At 41.7% G+C, this 20323-nt stretch overlaps 2 protein-coding genes across 2 annotated transcripts; one reads left to right on the top strand and one right to left on the bottom strand.

The window, feature by feature from the left end:
* Positions 1 to 2110: 2110 nt before the first annotated feature.
* On the top strand, positions 2111 to 4871 carry tefb (TEF transcription factor, PAR bZIP family member b; the record flags this gene model as incomplete). The annotated part of the gene is made up of 4 exons (XM_080857023.1): positions 2111 to 2313; positions 3118 to 3651; positions 4168 to 4385; positions 4656 to 4871. The coding sequence occupies exons 1-4, from the start codon at positions 2187 to 2189 to the stop codon at positions 4869 to 4871; spliced, it is 1095 nt and encodes a 364-aa protein (XP_080713149.1). The 5' UTR covers positions 2111 to 2186.
* Positions 4872 to 11785: 6914 nt separating this feature from the next.
* Positions 11786 to 18395, bottom strand: tob2 (transducer of ERBB2, 2). Its single transcript, XM_080857018.1, has 2 exons — positions 18262 to 18395; positions 11786 to 15884 (listed from the first exon to the last, which is right to left on the bottom strand). Exon 2 carries the CDS (start codon positions 15676 to 15678, stop codon positions 14203 to 14205), a length of 1476 nt encoding a protein of 491 aa, XP_080713144.1. The 5' UTR covers positions 15679 to 15884; positions 18262 to 18395; the 3' UTR covers positions 11786 to 14202.
* Positions 18396 to 20323: the final 1928 nt, after the last annotated feature.

Genomic DNA, 20323 nt, shown 5'->3' on the forward strand with positions numbered 1-20323 from the left:
AATGAGAAGTGACTCTCGGTAGAATGAAGAAGGTCTCTGCTTTTGGCTTTTGTTGTCATGTGCTTAAAAAAGGTCATGCCCAAGTGGCCCTAGCACAGCATTGAGTGAACAAAGTTGACTGCAGTAATATTATTACAAATTCACATGCAAGTGGGCCTGTTTCTGATGGAAAGGCATGCCATGAAAAGTAGGCCTATTGTTTTGTCATAGCTTTTGTCATGCGTTTTGCTTTCACTTATCGATTTTGACAGAGATAGACATCATGTTCCTTAAATTATGCTACTATAAAACTGCCCTGCTATTGTAAATCTATATGTATTCCTATTTGTCCTTGCACAGAGTATGCAAGACCCTAGCCTACTCCCCTTTGCACTTTTTCACAGCTGGAGGTTGAAGGTGGTTAAACTTGTCACACACACAGAAAATATGTTGACTGTCCAAGCTCAGGCACCTTGCAACCCGAGAAATGACCGTATCTGTAAAGGTCATCGCCGCATGTGTGGAACGGTTATTTATATTTATGGAGGCTCCCCAAAAATATTTTCGGTTCTCAAACATAGACAGCACAGGAGACCCAGATGTGGCTCTCATTATTGTTTCATTTCTGTATGAATTTAATTTCAGATATTTTTTTACTAAACTTCCTTTGGAGAATGAGTTTAAGACAAAAATAAGATAAGGCACTTAATTGTAGAAATCTTCCATAATTAACAAAAGCTCTCTTTACAGATATGAACAGTCTTCTTGTCATAGGGTGGTTAAATGTACCTTATTGTGAAAATTAGTTCTCAGACCCCCAAACACCAGAGTTGTCTTAAGAGAGAAACAGAGGATCTAATATTCAGATGTCTAAACTTTTAGCAAAACATGAGCATGATATGTGACCATGTTAGGCTCTCTCCTTTAACACCATAGGAGATATTTGGTCGATATAGAAACTTGAAAAGCAAGAAATGTAATCCCTAAAACCCACTTTTAGTTCCTTTAATCTCAATCTGTCTAGGAGAAACTAAGGAGATAATAAGGATATCTTATCCTTAAGATTTTATTTTTTTATGTGACACTTCAAATCTTGAAATATATTTAATACACTTACTGCTACAGATAGTATTAATTAATTTAATCAACACAGTATGTCAATCTTTTTCTTTCATAGGATCTCAAAAGGACATATCTACTTTACATTCGTCACACCATAGACCGGAATTTCTTCCCAGTCTTAAACTTTCCATATCTGTGGCCTACACTGACGGCGGTTTGATATATAATTGGAAGCCTACAGCGCATAAAGAATTAACACACCAAGAAACTGCGACGCACAAATAGTAAATACAAGCCACACGTGCACGGTCTCGCGTGTTCTCGCGCATTCCAGTAGTTTGGTTCACGTGCAGACACGAGCGGAGACGCGCCAGCTCTGCACATGCTGTACCCCCGCCCTTCACCAAATGAGTTTTCACAGAGGGGGAACGGCACGTGTGTTGACATGAGTGTTCAGCGAAAGAGGACAAATACAGGCTGTCGGGTTGTTTTGTCTGTTTCTAAATCGAACAACAATCATAATATAACAGCATGTGTATATGGCCTTTATAATTGTAACCAAGACTATTTAGCATAGCCCATAATTCCTGTTATTTTATTTTGTTTAGATTGTTATTATTATTTTAGAATTATTTAGGTTTGGGATAAGTCTGTCAGGTGATAATTCAGTGTCACCCGATATCATCCTGAATGCTTCGTGGTTAGTTTTCAGGGGGGGCAACACTGTTGGAGACACAGTGTTCTTTTCAACGATCACGTTTCTCAGATTGTAGGCTATATAGGTCTACTGCTACGAGAGGGATTGGATCCCTGCCGACCAATAGTCTCGGATTTCCGTATAGTGTTGTCCTTGAGTACGAATACATGTCATGCGTCCTGCAGATGTTTCCTTATTTATATTCATGACCACCAGTAAACTGACCTATCAGCTACGGCACAGTTCTACCCAAGGCGTGTACTTCATGAATATCTAAACAGTGAGCGCAAAAGGGGACATTGAGTTCGGTTTACATTTGTTTAGGCGAAACTAATTATATAGAGAGGTCTCACGGCGACAGGACTATCACAACAAACGAGCAACTTTAAGAGAACGTCTGTCTTTCATAGCCAATATTTGCACGGAATCGGCCCTTGCACAGTCAATTATGTCTGGAGACGCGACAATTACATTAACTCTTGCGCCAAACTCGGGAGAAGCAAAGCCTTTCCCCTTTGTTTTGAAGAAAGTGATGGACATTCCTCCCCCCAATATTCTTGACGAGGGCGATGATGGTAAGATTTCTGCTTTTCTGTGATAGATCGATAAAGGGAGCTAGTCTACCTGGTATGGCTAACTGCATTCTACACATAAAGCTGAGAAGAGGGTTAACAATAGGCTATGTAGGCTACTCCACATACAAACTAGTATGAAAATGGTACAATTGTCATGTTGTTTCTAGGCGGCGCTAGAACATATTGGCCTATCAAATTTCAACTATTTGCGTCTGTCTCCCGTTTGTATGGTGTACGCGTTTGTGTACAAATATTCATATTCAGATTCATTTACCAGGGTTTTACAGGAAATTGATTGCTTATGAGAGTCTAGTAAGTAGCGAATGTCATTCATCCGTTTGCGTTGTAGCCTACCGTGTGACACTTGGAACAGTGCGTACCGAAGCGGTAGTCAAAAAAGAACATGAAGTTCTAAATGCTTTCCTGCCCAAATGTTGGTAACAGACTGGTTCCTTTTTATAGACATGGTGTCCCCGATGTTAGACATGCACGATGATTTTGGAATTTTTAAATGAAAGCGTACATTCATTGTGCTGTTGATGATTCATTGGGGCCACGGTCTGTTTGTGTTGTGTTTGTGCACTTGCCTCTGGCAACCGCAAACTTCTACCTGTATGTTTGTTTTGGAACAGTGTTGTCGTTGTCTACCTTCAGTTGAACATGTCACTGATTTGAAAAATAATTTTGAAACGTATTAGTTCACATTCTAATATAAACATTCTCTCCCCATTTCCTCTGTAATTCACCTGCGCACACCCTATATCACATCATCTGTCTCTTGGTCTGGACCCTCCGAAAACTCAGAGATCAAGAAGGAGAAGCTATGCCTGGCTGAGCTCACAGAGTCTGGAAGTGATGCTGTCAGCAGTGGCGGCAGCACGGCTGCCGGAGGGGCAGGGGGTGTTTCGGCCTCCCTGACTCCTGCCATCTGGGAGAAGACTATCCCGTATGACGGGGAGAACTTCCACCTGGAGTACATGGACCTGGATGAGTTCCTGCTGGAGAATGGCATACCCATCTCCTTGGAGGAGGAGCTGCAGCGCAGCCTGGCACAGGAACAGAGTAGTGGAGGGAGTGGCAGCGCAAGCAAGGCAAAGGTGTCTTTGTCCTCCACGACGGCCGGCCCAAAAGCCCCAAAAGCTGCTCTGCCAGAACCAGCAGACCCACCACAGACCACAGTAGAGGAGGTGAAGAATGAGGAGGCACAGCAGGAGGAGGAGGAAGAGGAAGAAGAGGAGGAGGAGGAGGAGGAGGAAGAAGAAGAAGAAGAGGAGGAGGAGGACGACACAGAATCTGTGACAGATGCCACTGAATTAAAAGCTGTACAAGGTAAGGCAGGTAAATAACCTGTGTCTACGTACCCACACACACACACACACACACACACACACACACACACACACACACACACACACACACACACACACACACACACACACACACACACACACACACACACACAAACACTGACAAACACTCACACTCACACACATGGAGGTCATTCATGCAAATGCACAGGCATGTGCTGAATGTCAGGCATGGCACATAGCTACAGTGCAGCTCATACACCTCACCTTCACATGGACTTTTAAGGGAAGCACTAGCTGTTGCATGTGCCAACGTGTACAAGTAAAGCATGAGATATGCTTTTGTGTCAGCTAGTTCCTATATGGTCAGGTGATCCAGTAATAAAGACTGCTGATCTAGCTGGTGATGTCCGTTGGTGGACAGTTATTAGTTTCTGACTTCTCTTTTGGTAATCTTCATCCAAATGTTAACCCCTGTTGTTCCCTTGTATCAACAGTCTATCTTGTTAAAAGAAAAAGGTTAATCATATTGTTGTCCTTTCTGAAGGCAAATCTACTAAGAAAAGAGCCAGCCCAACCCCCGATGACCCGGAGGAGATTGAGGTGGATGTGAACTTCCAGCCGGACCCCACTGACCTGGTCCTGTCCAGTGTGCCTGGGGGTGAGCTCTTTAACCCTCGCAAGCATCGCTTCTCTGAGGACGAGCTGAAGCCTCAGCCCATGATCAAGAAGGCCAAGAAAGTGTTTGTTCCTAATGAGCGAAAGGTAGGTTGTACAGAACTGGGAAGAAAAAAAGTGCCTCCCTCACGAGAGTTTATAAACAACACATTGACCATTTCAGGATCTCATAATGGAGGAAACACTGTGTGCAGACTTTCTTTATCCCTGTTTGTATTAACCTTGTCCTGCACCTGGGCTGTGCACATTGATTTGCCCTTTCTTGAGGTTGTACAGAAACATTATACCTGCTGTTGAGGGATAGGGAATGCTGTACCCCAACATACACAGAACTAACCATCTTTGTTACCTCTGCAGGATGATAAGTACTGGTCCAGGAGGAAGAAGAACAACGTGGCAGCGAAGCGCTCTCGCGATGCCCGCCGGCTGAAGGAGAACCAGATCGCTGTTCGGGCTTCCTTCCTGGAGCGCGAGAATTCGGCGCTGCGGCAGGAAGTTGCTGAACTGCGCAAGGACTGGGGCCGGTGCAAGAACGTCATCGCCCGCTACGAGGCAAAATACGGTCCACTGTAAGGGACAATTTCAGGCCTCTTGATACCTATCAGAAACGGCAGCAGCAACATCAATAATAATAAAATGAAACCAAACAACACACACAAATCCTCCACCAGAAAACAGTGTCCCTGCAGAATGCTGTTACAAACACCTAGGGTTTTGAACGACACTGTCAAAGGCACTAGGAGGTGGTAAGGTGGGTCGGGCCTGGTTTTGAGTACCAGTGGTGTTTCGAGTCACCCACTGTCATAAGTAAGAGGGAAAAAACCGAGCTCAATCTCTGAAAGACGAAAAGGCACCAAGAGATAAGCCAAGCTGCAGGGACATAAGGAAGGCTCATGAATCCACTCCTTCTGTATCAGCCACGCTAAAAGCAAGCAAGAAAATGGCCAACACAATGGCTCACTACAGTAACCAGTCAAAGCATGAAGTGCAAGTAAACGGCTGAATGATGTGTTTTCCCTCTTCCGTCTCCCCCTTAGTTCTCACCAAACTCTACCAGTCCAAATAACCCGCTGTTTCTCTCCTTTGTTTGAAGCACTGCGTTGGAGACTCAGGACAAGGACATGTGAAGCGATGATTTATTGATTTATTCATGATGGGAGAGGGTGAAACGGATGAATAAATGAATAAACCGAGTGGAGGGCCACCAAAGCAGGCGGACGTCCTGGTGGGGATATCGGACAAAATGGAGGGAAGGGACCGAGTGTCTTTGAAACTTGTGTGTACCTCAGAACCTCATTAGATCTGTGTGAAGGTCTGTGGTAATGGTGACCGTGGCCCTCAGAGTTCTTTCTTCCTAATTCACCAGTAGGGTGTGTGTCTGTGTGTGTCTCTCCTGGAGAAGTTTTTGTACAGTCCTTCTCTTGTCCACACAAAGACTTTGTGTTTGCTCTTCTCCACTGTTTTGCACTCTCAAATGTTTTTATGCATGAGTGTGTGTGCGTTACAGAGAGACTGTGTGTGTGTGTGTGTGCGTGCGTGCGTGCGTGCGTGCTTGAGTGCTTGATTGAAGGGGGATGACAATGGAAAGGCATAACTAAACTGAAGAAAATGCTTTCCTCTGTGGTATACTCAACAGTAATACTATCTTGGGTCTTGCAAATCCTTTTGTAAAATAGAGTTTGGAATATGTAAACAGAGCTTTGTATGGACTTGTACTCAGACATACCTGAGATGGTGTCATTGAAAGGCTGAGGTGGCCAGGCTGTCTCTTCTGTTTGGAAGAGACATTTATGGAGGCAGATTACATTTTTCAAAAGGAATTAATGAGTGCCCGTTTAGCATATTTGCTAGTCACAAAGGGACCAGTTATATGTTGGTGTATAAAATGTAAATAGGCTTGTTTTTTTTTGTTTTGTTGTTTCAATGTGATGAACTAGTAACCTCAGTCAATACCTGAGAATGTGTATCTTACTATGATTATTTTGAATCAGTTGATTATTTAGTTATTATGTTTTTCTCTTCTATTGATTGTGATGTGCACAAATATTTCTACAACAATAACTTCTTTGTGTTGTGACAGAAGTACACAAACAAAACCAGGAACTGTGCAGGGATTCTAAAGATGAAATGTGTGAGGTGTTGATGATGTTGCCAAGAAATGTACCCACTTGATTTGACTATTATGATTTTTGTACTCTTCCTACCAATCCACCATTGGTTTACCTCATACAAGTTATTATTGGCAGTTTTTTTGGGAGGAGTGGTTTGTCTGGGGTGGATATGGTCGCAGGAAGGCTGGGCCACTTCTTTTTTTCTCAGAAGGCTGTGATGGCCTGGCCAAGGACTATGAATGCTGGGAGACTGACTGTCTTTTTTTTTTTTACAGACTATCATGTGGACATTAACCAACATGGGACTCAGTCATTGAACAGATCTGGCATTTCCACAGAGTAGTGTCAGAATTATAAATGAGTTTTAACATTTTTCTCTAAGGTTGAGGCTATCTCCATTGATTTCTCTGCTCAAATAGTAGAAACGGAGATAATTGAAGGGGATTATTAGGCACCAAAGTTGATTTGTGCTTCCAGCTGCTGCTTAATAAAGGTTGGAGTAACGACGGCAGGTGGAGCCCTCTGAAAAATCACAGTTCCCTAGGAAGAACTAGTTGCGGCTAACAACGGGAAATCACAAATCTTTTTAAATGGAAATATTGTAATATGGAATCACCATAATGTGTCGTCTCAAATGTCAAAAGTGAGTTATCATGGAGGCCTTGCTAGGCCAATACATATTGATAATCGGTGATTGTGATTCCTTTAAACTCCTCTAATGTTGGCTTAGATGCGTATAACCAGCAGGACGTACAGTAGTGACTGCATTTTGTGCATACAGTACATTTCTGTGCATTAGTATGGGAAGGGCTTTCCTTAGTTTCATCTACTGAGCAGCTAATTGTATTCAAGGTAATGCAACGTTAAGATGCACCAAATAGAATAGTTTGCAGCACTAATTGCCTGCTTCCTGTACTTCCAGTACACTTTGAAATGTTTTCTTTTGTACTATTTTTGTAATCACTGCATTTTTTTCTATGGCAGTTAAAGTGGCCGGTGATGAGTCACAAATCGTGCCCTATTAAAAATATTTCATCACTATGTAATTTATGTATTTCAATTAAATATTGTGATCCAGAGGTCATTGACTTTGCCTTTTTCATGCTGCATAATTGGAAAATATTACAATGGATTTTAGTTGATTGGTTGCCAATTCTTTATCTTGATAAAGAAAAGGTAAAGGTACTGGTCATCACCTGTACAATTTGTGATTGACCACAGTTGCTTGGAACTGTAGCAGCCTGTCACTTTATTTAATCCAGACTCACTTTTTGCTAAGTGGACTGTTCTTGTCCAGTATTTGTGCATTTTAAGCTTCTTTTGTCATTTTTTAAGAGTGATGTTCCTGTTTTTATATTAAGGGCACCTTCCATTTCCTTCTTTTTATTCTCTCCCCATCACCATGGGGTGTGTGTTATAGCTGTATGTCCTAACAGTGTTTTGTGTCATGCATATTAATAAAGACAAATTTGATTAAACATGGAATTGACCTTCAACTGTCATTGCCAATGGTACTGCAGGTTGAATCCACATGTCATACTGAGGTGGAGCCATCCATCTTTGAGAAAAACAATCCCTGTTAACATTTCTATATTCAACGCCACACACACACACAAAACATAGTTGTGTACACACACAAACACACACCATGGAGCATAGTCGTCTGCTATATCCTTGCTGTTTGACTGCTTTGGCCACATTCTCATTTAGTATTCTGCATGTGTGTGTGCTGTTGCGTAATGATCATACATACACACACAAGGGGGAGATGTTGCATAACATGCCTCAAAGACAAGGGGATAGGGAAGCCGAGTGGGTAAGGAAAGGGGAGACGAGCAGGCAGGCAGTGATGAAAAGCCGAGGGATTAGGTGGCAGCAGAGACAACCATCAGGGAGGGAGACGGCACGGAGGGATGAAACAAACACGACATCTCAAAACGGAGGGGAAAGGAATGCAATTTCTTTAAATGCTGCTGTTATCATTCTCCATGTTGATTAACTCCTATTAGCCTTCACTTCCAGTGGTGCCAGGAGAGAACAGAGCTGGTTTCAGTCTGCTCCCAAGAAAATGCTTACCCAACAGATGCCTGAGAGCACCAGCAGACTGCCTGGCAGAGTGGATGGCTATGAAGAGCTGCAAGAGGAGTAGGTGTAGGTAATACTATGCAGATACTGTTTATATGATATTTGGTAATGATTATACAGAAGAAATGCATTCCAAGTAGCTGGAGCATAAAGATCTTAATTCTCTTTTAAAATAACATAATTTTGTTAATTATATAGGTAAAGCACAAGTGACATAAGCAAGAATTGTATACATACAGGGCTGGACTGGCAATCTGGCATACCGGGCGTTTTCCCGGTGGGCCGAGGTGCAATATGGGCCGAGAGTCCCGAATTTATTATTTAAAAAAAAAAAAAAAAAAAAAAATTTTTTTTTTTTTTTTTTTTTTTTTTTTTAAATAATAAATTCGGGACTCTCGGCCCATATTGCACCTCGCAGGTCCAAACCGAAAGGGGTTGGTGTTGGGTCAGCCCAGGGGATGTGATTGGGCCAGCCCAGTGTCAATAGGGCCGCTCATGAACTACTTTCGTGGGCCAGCCGGTCAGACCATTATATGGGGGAAAAAAAAATTCTAAAAAAATTGTCAATGTTCCGAAAGCCCAGTATTCCCAAACCCTATGAAAATATGCCAATTTGTCCAGATAGCGAATTATGATAGCCCGTTATACGCTCCAGTTTGCCCCCCGAAGTTCAGGGGCGTGGTACAAACGTTAGTGCCACCTCATCAAGCGCGTTTCCTACAGGAGGAAATAGACTCCCTTCTAGGAAAGGGAGCAATACAGTCTGTACCTCTCGTAGACGAGAACAGGGGGTTCTTCAGTCGCTATTTTCTGGTTCCAAAAAAGGACGGAAAATATCGACCGATCTTAAACCTCCGTATTCTGAACAAAGCTTTAAAGTGTATGATGTATATTGAATTGTATTGTATTGAATTTAGATTAATTAAGACCACCACCTTAACACACAAACTCTTGTTGAACTCATAAAGTAGTAGGTTCAGTGACGTGCGGTGAGACAGCTGTCTTCTGTAGCTTCTGCGAGCCCATGAATCAATGTTTCGTTGGAATCATGATGTAACGTTGTTGTAGCGGGAATACAGCAATGCTATTTTCTAATTGGCAGGGCATATGATTCTAGACTTCGCTGAAGCGACTGAAACGGTGAATTTTGATCACATTCAGCGAAAGTTAACAGGTAAAACGGGAGAAAAATAGGCCGTCTTTAGGCCGTCCTGCCTAAAAGTAGGGCGTCCCATTTCTTCTTATTTTTTTGTAGACGATAGGGCAGACGCCCTGCTAGCTAAAAGCCTGGTTGGTGTTTAGACATTCGAGAGACCAAAGGGTGTGTTATCGAATTAAGTGGGCCGGTCTGGTTCAAAATGCCCGGGCCGATTTTTTGTCCCAGTCCAGCCCTGTATACATATATACAGTACAATTATTATATATATACACATACAATTTATATATATATAAATAAAATTTGAGATGATGTGGTTGAATTCAGTGGGCTCTTGAAGTCCGGACTGACCTCAACAACATTGGAAAAAGAAAGCCCTTGTCAGTACTGATCTTTCATTCACTTGAATAAAGAGGCAAAATATCTAATGCTACATTAATGTACTGCAGATGGGGAATGAACTCTCTGCTAAGAACTGTGGTGTAGCTTATTTTCTGTTATAAGCTAGTTATTAAAAAAGTGACCCAGTCCATATATCACCAGCTTACCAATGTCTAGCACAGGGGTGGGCCCAAGGGGCCACATGAGAAAGTGGGACTGTTGTGGAGGGTCGGATCAAAAGGCTGAACTCAATTCTGCTAAATATAAATGTTAGGGCTTTATAAAAAGCATTACATTGCATGGTTTTGATTTACTGCTACTGGTATGAAAATGTGGTGCAGGCATAGTAAAAACACATATGACATTGCTTATATAATAAGTACATGTTTTTACGTTTGATTCCTAATTTACCATTGACCTGCGGGCCGCTCAAGGACAGCCAAAGGGCCGCAAATGGCCATGGGGCCACACTTTGCCCACTCCTGGTGTAGCATGATGTATTTGTGATGTTTGGAAAGCATGGTTTAAATAAATTAGCTGCATGGACAATGCATTTCTCTTCAGTGAGAGCATTATACTATAAGGAAAAGTGGGTTTTCTTTAGTTTGATCTTCAAACTTCAGAGGCCTACATTGTTTCAGATAGAATTTCACATATAAAAAGGCCTTTTTAGCTACTATGGATATAGGATACAGGAGATTATGTCAACTTGCTAGACACAATGAGGACAGTACAAGCAGTTTATTTACCATGCATCCATTTGTCACCATTTTATTACAAACTTTAAAAAAAGAATCTCATACAATAAGAAACAGCTGTAGTAAGTCCCCATTTTTGGGGAGCACAGAAAAAAGGTCATTGCATTTTGTTTGTGAAAGATTCAAATAGAACAATCAAATAGAAAATAGGACAAAACTATAACCAAATTCAGGCAAAAAAAGAAAGCATTATAATAATATCGAATTTTCTCTCATATATTTTTGAAAGCTAATTACATATAAAATAAACTTGTATTTGTCTCAACAAAATACTCCAGAGTGCAAACTAAAATACAGTACAATATATCCAATAAATGTTCAAATACAAAACTATGTTTTCCCTCAGTTCAAGACATTCTTGGTCATAGGCAGGGCCCCACTAAGTGTTGAAGGTGTGAAAATAAATCTTGCATATAAATACTGGTGTAGAGCACGGATGATTCACTTTTTTTTTTTTTTTTTTTAAATCATTGCAAATCCTCATAGGGACTGAGCTCAGAGTACAACGCATTATGTAGTTTGTAGCAGGCGGCAATATGTGAAACCCCATCGCAAAGAAGCTCAGCATATCGGACACTGGCCGTACGGAAATACATTTGTTTGAACTGACCAGGCACACATCCTCCATTTCCTGTGATCCAAAACATACTTACCCTCCTCATTTCCCCAAGCAATTCAAGAACCCAAAGGCTTTTCACCTCCAAACCCAAAGGACCGAAGTGTGGCCCATTTGTGATTAACTGGACTTAATCTCACTCAGTTTTTGAGTGCAGGGTGAGCTAGAGCACTATATGGCCCTGTGCCATTTTGGGTTTTAGAGAATTTGACTAAACGAAGAGATTTTAAAAACGCTTCAGAAGTGTGTTCACTGGGGGCCCTTGACAGACCAGGATTGCCCTTCCCTGATCCCAAAGACATTCACAGCACATTCATTTTTCCATTTATCTCAACTCACTTACAACACTATGTCCATGTCTGAAAGGAACGTGGGGGGATTGATGCGACACACATTTAAATGGTCCAAAACAGCTTTCAACATGGTCATCTGTGAGCTCTCAGACAGTCTAGTGTGGGACTGTATGGGGAAGGCAACCACAATAGAAGGCTTATTCTGGTGGCCTCAGATCAGATTACTATGACTGTGTTGCTCCCAGCCTATGCAGACAAATCCTTGGCCACCATTTTGAGCAGAGCACACTGTGCCTTGCAATGGATCCAAGCCCAGGTTGAAGGTGATCCAACACCACCATTGTACTTTCAATGGGATCTAGATGTAATAATCCTGAAGTCTGTGCCCAGTCATGTTGGTGAATTGGTGAGAAAGTAATTGGTTGGTAAATTGGTAGGAAGCAGTATGCTGTTCAGACTGCCTTTAGAGCACACAGAAGACTAATTTCCAAAATGTAAGAAAAACAAAAAGGAAACCCTATTGTAAACATTCGCTCCTGAAACTCTTGAAAGAAACCCCTCAGATGAACACATAATATATTACCCGTCTTTTATTAAACAAACTCTATACAAGGTACAATACACATTCAATACTTTGTTTTACACATTTTATTTGTCTCTTCTTGCATATATATATATATTTATAGTTACTCTGAAAAAATAACTTCCGCACATAAGAAACTAAAGAAAGGATATTTAAACATAAGAAATCTATACATATTCATGTCATACTTTTTTATAAATGTTGTAGATATTTCCTTTCAAAAACACACAGGAAAATATAGAAAATTGTAAATAAATTACAAACGAATGTAAAAAAAATTACCCCTATTTCACCCAATCTTAACACTTACAAACAGAGCAGTACCCACCCGGCCAAATCTAAACCAAAGAAAAAAGGACTGGGACTGCTGAAAGGGCAACGTCAGTATAGCAAGGGCCTACAGGGTAGCTTACGCATAAAATATTCATGGGCACAATTTGGGCACAAAAAAACATTTCAGATTAAGGATAGGAGCACCTCTTCACTCAACAAACCCTAATCCAACACAACACTCATCTGATCAAAGACAACACAGAGTGGATGATATTATGGCTTTCCCCATTTTTCCTCTGGATATTTCAGAAATTGAAAAGGACTCAATCTCATGCCCTTCCCCAGATTCAGACAAAATATCAGTGAGCAAGAAGGGCTCTTGTACACAGTATAAATGAAATAAACAGGCAACATTCACTGTCTTGAAATAAGTCATCTTCCATTGCATTGCTCTTGCCTTCACATTTGAGCAGTGAATATCTACTGCATCACTCACCGAAGCTCGGCGGGAAAAAATAAATGTGCAAAAGGTTTTTTTTTTTGTCTTTCTATTCTTTTCTTTTAAAAAGAGCCTCTACACACTGCAGCACAACCAGTGCAGACATTATGGCAAAAGCTTTTACTGATGCCTCTGGTTGACCTCATCCCTTTTCTCCGCCTCCTCTCCTTGTAGAGTAAAATCTTCATAGTCAAAGTCACACTATAAGCCATTTATCACAATCCCTGCTTCTAGCAGCGTCCCCATCCCCCCCATCCAATACCGCCCTCTCACCTTCATGCTCTGCTGACTGGGATTGCTTGTGTGCACGTGAGTGTGCTGGAAGGAGAGGCAGAAAACAGATCAGTTGGCTTTTATACCTAAAGGCTTGGCTTGATGTCCATCTCATCTTTCACAGAATCCGAATCCTTGATGGTTTTTTTTTTTGTCTGTCACTTACAATTTCTACGGAATTCCTTGCCACACACTGAAATTGCACCACCTCAAAACCCTTCTTAGGGACATGACCAATACTTGCAATTGCATACATACAAACACTTCACATTCAACCAGAAAAGTCCTGACACAATCAAAGTTCACAATATGCGTGTATGTGTGCGTGCACAGGTGCATTAACTCAACCAAATCAGGTCCTCTGGACAAAGGCTGACTTAAGGTCACAAGCCTCAAATAAAACCATACGAAAATAATGTTGGCACAAAACAGGGGAAAAGTGCATTGGTGATCATCTCAGAAAGAATCATCATTACTCAGGTCTGACACAGCAGGAGACACAGCATAGCTTTCCATAAAACCATCCAAATCATCTGCTCAGGAAGGTGCAATACAAACTTGACAATGATAACCCCGTCACTGTAGCGTTAGTGGCTGTAGGTCTTCGTAAAAAAACTAAAAGTGCAAAACTGGCCAACATTTAACTTGAGACACCTGCTTAATAAGAGGCTGGTTACTCCTCTGGTACAAAAAACAACAGAAAGTAATGAGTGATATGACAGTCACATAAAGTAGTCGCATCTGTAGTAGTCTTAATACTAGCTCTAAGCTCTTAGCTATGCTAAGTGTTAGTAACAACAACTCTTCTAGAAGAGGGGAAAAGGTCCTCAAAGACTACTACTACCTTTATGCTGATATTTTGGATCAAAAGAAGGGTTAATTGGCCAGAACCACAGGCTGGAAGGCTTGGTTTGGATACTGCAGGTTATACCCACTTAGACCATCAACAAATGTAGGTTTCTCCACAAACGAGATCCCCGTATTGGCATTGATGATGCCGACAGCTTGACCTGGAGGAGGGCTAGAAAACGGGTCGAAGGACGGGTGGGTGTGGGGGTGAGTGTGAGCGGGCGCAGCCTGGAAGGGGCTGGTGTGAGGTGGCAAGGTTGGAGTATCAACATCAAAGTAGAGGTGGCCTTGCGTGGATGGATAAACAAACTCTTTGGCATTAGGGGAGAGCTGGCTGGACATCGTGCCCCCTCCCAGTGAGTGCAGAGAGAGGGAGAGGGACTTGTGCTTCAGCAGCCCCGGCGGGGAGATTGTGGTGGGGGAGCGGCTGAGCATCTGCGGCTGGGGCTGCTGCTGAGGCATGCCCATACCGGGTACCACAGTGGATCCGGCGATACTGGACTTCTTCATCTTGGTGGAGCCAAACTTTGTGGCCGCAAAGGTGGCTGTGGTGAAAGTGATGGGCTGAGGAGGCGGCCGAGTATTTGGTGGGACAGGAGCGTGTTGCTGCTGTTGCTGCTGCTGCTGCTGCTGCTGCTGCTGCTGCTGTTGCTGCTGTTGCTGCTGCTGCTGCTGCTGCTGCTGCTGCTGCTGCTGCTGCTGCTGCTGCTGCTGCTGCTGTTGTTGTTGTTGTTGCTGTTGCTGCAGTTGTTGTTGTTGTTGTTGCTGCTGCTGCTGCTGCTGATGATGATGCTGCTGCTGCTGCAGCTGCAGCTGCAGTTGTTGTTGATGCTGCTGCTGCTGCTGCAGCTGGGCCTGCAGGTAGGGAAGTCCAGCACTAGGTGGAGATGGGGTGGACGTGTTTGAGGAGTGGGCGGAGGGGTTGGTGGGGGTGCTAGATGCAGAGTAGCCGTACAAGCCATGGCAAGACGAGGTAGACAAGGGGGTGGGAGAGTTGGACAGAGAGGGCAGTAGAACCGGTGACATCTGGCCGCCAATCGGCACAAAAACCTGGGCCTCTGGGTTGAAACCCAAGCTTTTCACCTCATCCAGGTCCAGGTCTCCTTTGCTCAAGATGCCCTCTGCCATTTCACCCTCACTCCCTAAACCAAGTGGATCATCCAAGTACAGAACCTTCAAAGCTCCGCTCTCCCCAAGTCGGTAGGACACCTCATGGGGGTCAATCCAGACGGCTAACTCCTCTGGGACATTTGCACGGACCTCCTCTTTGTCCAGCCCGCTCCTCTTGGCTGCCAGCTCAACGATAGGGTCCCTGATGAAGCCCAGATGCAGACAACGGTAGGCTGATCCACGCAAAGGTGCGTCGGAGTACCAATGGCCCTCAAAGCGGGACAAAAGGATTAGTTCAAGCTCCTCGCCAAACAAATCTGCGCGGCGTCTGGGAAGCTTGTTGTACAGGTAGGACACAATGAAGTTAATGGCTACCTTCACCTCCAGGTGCATGGTTAGAAAGCAGTCTTGTCAGCACTGTGTTTATACTTGGGTTAAGCCACTATGCCAGTCAAAGCTTCCTCTGTTCCCTTCACTTTCCCAGAGTGGACTGGAAATATATATTATAAACACAAAAAAAAATCCAGTAAATTAGAGGGCTTTATTGTAAAAATTGCCTGAAGAGCAGCATAATCTTCAGTCCTCCATAAACACCCCTCCTAGGATAATACACAATGAAGAAATCAGTTATTGCAATCCTGCAAGGAATAGAAATGCTAGCTAGAGCCAGGAAAACTATTTTTGTGAAATACATTAGTGCTTGTATTCAAAATGTAAGCCATGGTTATGATCCACCTATTCAATCTCACCAAAAGACTGCACATTATTTACCAATACTTTGCCACTGGAAAAGGCAGTTTTATTTAAGTGAACCAAACTGAGTTCTTGAGTTCATAATAAACATTGTCCGAGAATCAAGTGATTGTCAAAATAGATTAAAACAGATTTTGAAAGAGTTCTGACCTTATGCATTACGGTAAGGCATAGTAATGGTAACCAATTATGTGGTGGCCAGGCACAATTCAAAATTAATAGGTAGCCTATGCCATGCACATGACAGCTTGCACTGATAAAAATACCATTAGACACATTCTGTAGGATAACATTAAATTAGACGTGTAATTAAGAAAGGACAAGAACTCATCGTGCCAGTGTCAGTCACAAGTGGTAATGTGAGTCTCTGTTCCTCATTGGCAGCAGCATTATCTGACCAGTGACCCTCTACCAATGTGAATTTAACAAGACTAGAACTTCATTGCACTATGCTACATTCTGCAACAGGGGACTAAGACTTCTGAAAACAGCACAGCATCCCATCAAAGTTGCTAAATAGAAAGAAAATATCCAAATCCAAATTAACCCCAACATTTGTAATGTAATTCATGAAGAAAGGATATCAAAACTTCTCCACAACTACAGATTAAGCATATAAAATGGCAGGTGCTTTGGTATTGAAAGGTTGCAGAAACACCATTTCCCAGTATGCATTGTTACTGACGTCATCATCACGCGTGTAAACGATAATGCACCCGCCTCCGCACCATCAAAACATAGCAGTGAGACCCTTGCATTTGTTGAGATTTCTAGACAGGGACGTTTGGATGGACGATTATCGTCAGTCTACTTCAATTTTGCAGTACATCGGCAAAAACAACAATTGGTCCCAATACCATCACCTGCAAATTAATAGTGACCGTAGATAAAGAGCTCTTTATGTTCTAGTGAGAAACTGCACTGGCAAGTAAAATTATCCGTCGACGACAAAGAAGCATTAGATTTAGCGATGGTGTGATGCTAAAAGAAGAAGAATGTCATCGTCGTATATAAATTGCTCGTCGTATATAAATTGCCTTTAACCAAACCAATGGTAGGCCCATGAATGCATGGATGGATGACATCCATTTAGTAGATTAAATGCTTCTGTAGTTGCTAGCCAGACTCCCTCGCAGGTTATCTGAAACTAAAAGTGATATAGGCCTATGCACTGTCTTACAGTTTAGTATACAATATCATAATAACTCAGTTTAAATTACCTCTTCATAGGAAGTCTTTAGTCATTTGTGTACAATGTCATTCAATGTCATTGGCAATACCTGAATACGTGACCTCTCAGTGCATATTGATTAGCCTAATAAAGGAAAAATAGATAATGCTCAATAGCTGAGCATCATCTGCCATGTCACACTCTGGCTGCCAACCATGTCACTTTAACTTTATACGCACACCACCTCCAAACACTGCCCGCGTTGGCAATGATCTTCATGGTGTAGAGTAGACTATAGTATGTGTAAAAACAACAAAAAAAGAATAGACGCCCGTCCCTTCACAACGAAGAGTCGACTTCTGCTCTTTACAGAGAGACGGGACTGTCTTGATGTACTAGACATTTAAAAACACACAGAAGGCGTAACCTCTTTTTAACTTAAGTGGAACGTGAACCATGAGAATTAGAATATGCACAGCAGACGTAAATGGCATTGCAATCATTACAGATATACTACTTTTGTTGCACTACCCAATCTGTTAGTAGCCTGCCTCATAACATTGCGAGCACACGTCCCGACGTTTTTTTGAGAACACTAAAGCTTCTGGATTTTTCTGAGCTGTTGGGATATACTGACGTTACCATTAAAGGAATCTAAATATCAGTTTTTAAATGAGCGATTCGGGCAGGTGCTTCAGTCGCTGAAGAAGCCAATGTTATACTACAAACATTAGCCTACATTAATTAAAAGCATTACAAAAAAAACTGTACTACAACAACAGTTACTGACACTAGAGTTCATATTGCCATCTCAAACTAGCATTCGTTGTTGTTTTAAAACGCAGTTTCTCATTAAAAGTAGTCGATTTGAGTCCCAAACAGACCTAAAATGGATGACGGTCCCAACCATGCATTGTTTTACTTGACATGAGAATGTAGAGTACTAGATTAAGTATTCCAATCATCACACACACAAACAGATGAAGGATTCAGCCATACGCACGTAACATTAAACATAAAATGCACAAATGTTAGAAGCATGGTATACTTACTGATGGCACGCCTGTTTCTTCCACCTTGGCTTTAAAGTCAACTTCAATTGGAGGACGGTATTGCTTAACAGAAGACTTGCTTGCAGAAACCTTTAAGATGTTTTAGTCTATAAATAAATAAATGTATTGCAGACCCATCACCAGTTAGAGGGGATGTAAGAATCAGCAGAAACTTTGCTGTTTGACAATCTTGCGCATTTATACAAGAAAAACCCTCTCTGTCCACACCCCCTTCCCTATGACGCTTTATCATGTAGGACCTACTTTTACGTTATTGTAGTAATACATTAACCCTTAATTGAGACACTTGCCTGTTCACGAGACCGACAGCATACAAACATATGTATGTATTAATATCCTGCAGCTTTGGCATAAACAAAAAAACTGTCAGGCTGATATTAAATGTAATCATTGGCTGATTTCAAATGTAATGTTTCAAGGATGGCCTACTCATTCTGCCTGTATGCTGTTGAAGGCTTCTTGATACATTTTGCACAAGCCTAACTGCCAATGTTAATACGTGCTACTTTATTTGGCGAACTGACATTACCGTTTCAAGAGCAGTGCTCTGTAAATGCTAAAAATACAATATGTGATAGCAACAGAAGCGCTATTGGTCGAAAAGAAGGGAGGACCCAGACTCAATTGGACTGCTTCAATGTCCAGTCAGCAGCGACTACAGCGAGGGCTCGCATTTTATATTTACATGCATTTCGGGTAACGTGGTTTGTGCTTTGCTGCTCTAATCTAAGGAATATACGGGGTGCAAATGTTGTTGTTGCACTGCTGCTCTTAACATTCCATGCTTTTGAAATATTTCTTGCATGTGAGTATTATCTGATGGCAGATTTATTTGTGTTCACATTCTGTTTTGTAAGCTCTGAAAGGCAATAAAAGTTTTTGACACATGTTTCCATTTTCTTTCAAATCCTCCTGCTTTCAGAGCTGAGTGCATGTGGGATGTAACATACCAACTGAATGAACTATACAATAAAAATACATGATTTGCACACCGATATGTAAATATGTGTAATGGTGTCCCATGTCTGCGGTGAACCCTCAAGTCAAAGAAGGAGATACCAAAGCTAGGCCTATTTGCAAAGAAATTGAGTGGGGCATTGCAAAATACAGTAGGCCCATGTTTATTTGGGTCCTAAAGTAATTATCTAAATGAGTGGTGTTGCATTTGTCCAACCTGTCCCAAATGTTGCTCTAATCACTAAGAGGCAACATTCTTTCAGACTCACCAACAAACTTTCTATTTCATGTACAATACAAATTATATGTTGGTGGGATTATTTTTATTCTCTTGAATGGAATACACTGTATTCACAATTTTATTATTTTTACATTAACATTTACATTTATTAATTTGGCAGACACTTCAGAAGAATATATAATATACTAAATATCTTTACAAATATAAATAATCCGAGCAATTGCAATGTTGTGTTAATATGACACATCTTTAATCCAATTTATAAATGAAGTGGAGTACAAACCAAGTTACAGCTACAAATAATCTACCGTGCCATTGAAATAACCTAACAAATGCCATAAAGCAGCTAAGTACTATCAAATAGATATTTTCAGTTCTATAATAGCATAATGACTTCCAGAGCACATATTCATACCAGTATAGGCTATCAGTCCAGATTCTCCACAGGCTATTTTAATGGTTTTTCTGCTGGAGATCAACTCGTTGCCTCCTCAGCGATACATACTCAGCAATGTTGATTATCACTGGTAAACACCCATCATTGACTGAGATCATGTTTAGAGCATCCGTTTGATAGGCGTATGTGAACCATTAATCTCTACCTTCCACGGTTAATATTAGGTGGGTATGCTTTAACCCTAATGTAAAATAAAATGTGCTTTTATATCTGAAAGGGTGAATTCAGAAATGATCATTGCAAAGCCGTTTAGGTTACCCTACTGTGATAGGCTACCATAAAATTTGTCTAAAAGCTTTGCTAAAGCAAGGTGGAATTTTCAGTGTTGAATTTTGGCACCAAATCATCTGCAAGAACTTTGTTAGTGTTTTCTACAAGCTTACTTA

Source organism: Sprattus sprattus, assembly GCF_963457725.1.
Source record: "Sprattus sprattus genome assembly, chromosome: 18".
Taxonomy (NCBI): Eukaryota; Metazoa; Chordata; class Actinopteri; order Clupeiformes; family Clupeidae; genus Sprattus; species Sprattus sprattus.

Bases quoted from the DNA above. Each gene is read 5' to 3' on its own strand.
- tob2 (XM_080857018.1), bottom strand. From the start codon at position 15,678: ATGCACCTGGAGGTGAAGGTAGCCATTAACTTCATTGTGTCCTACCTG.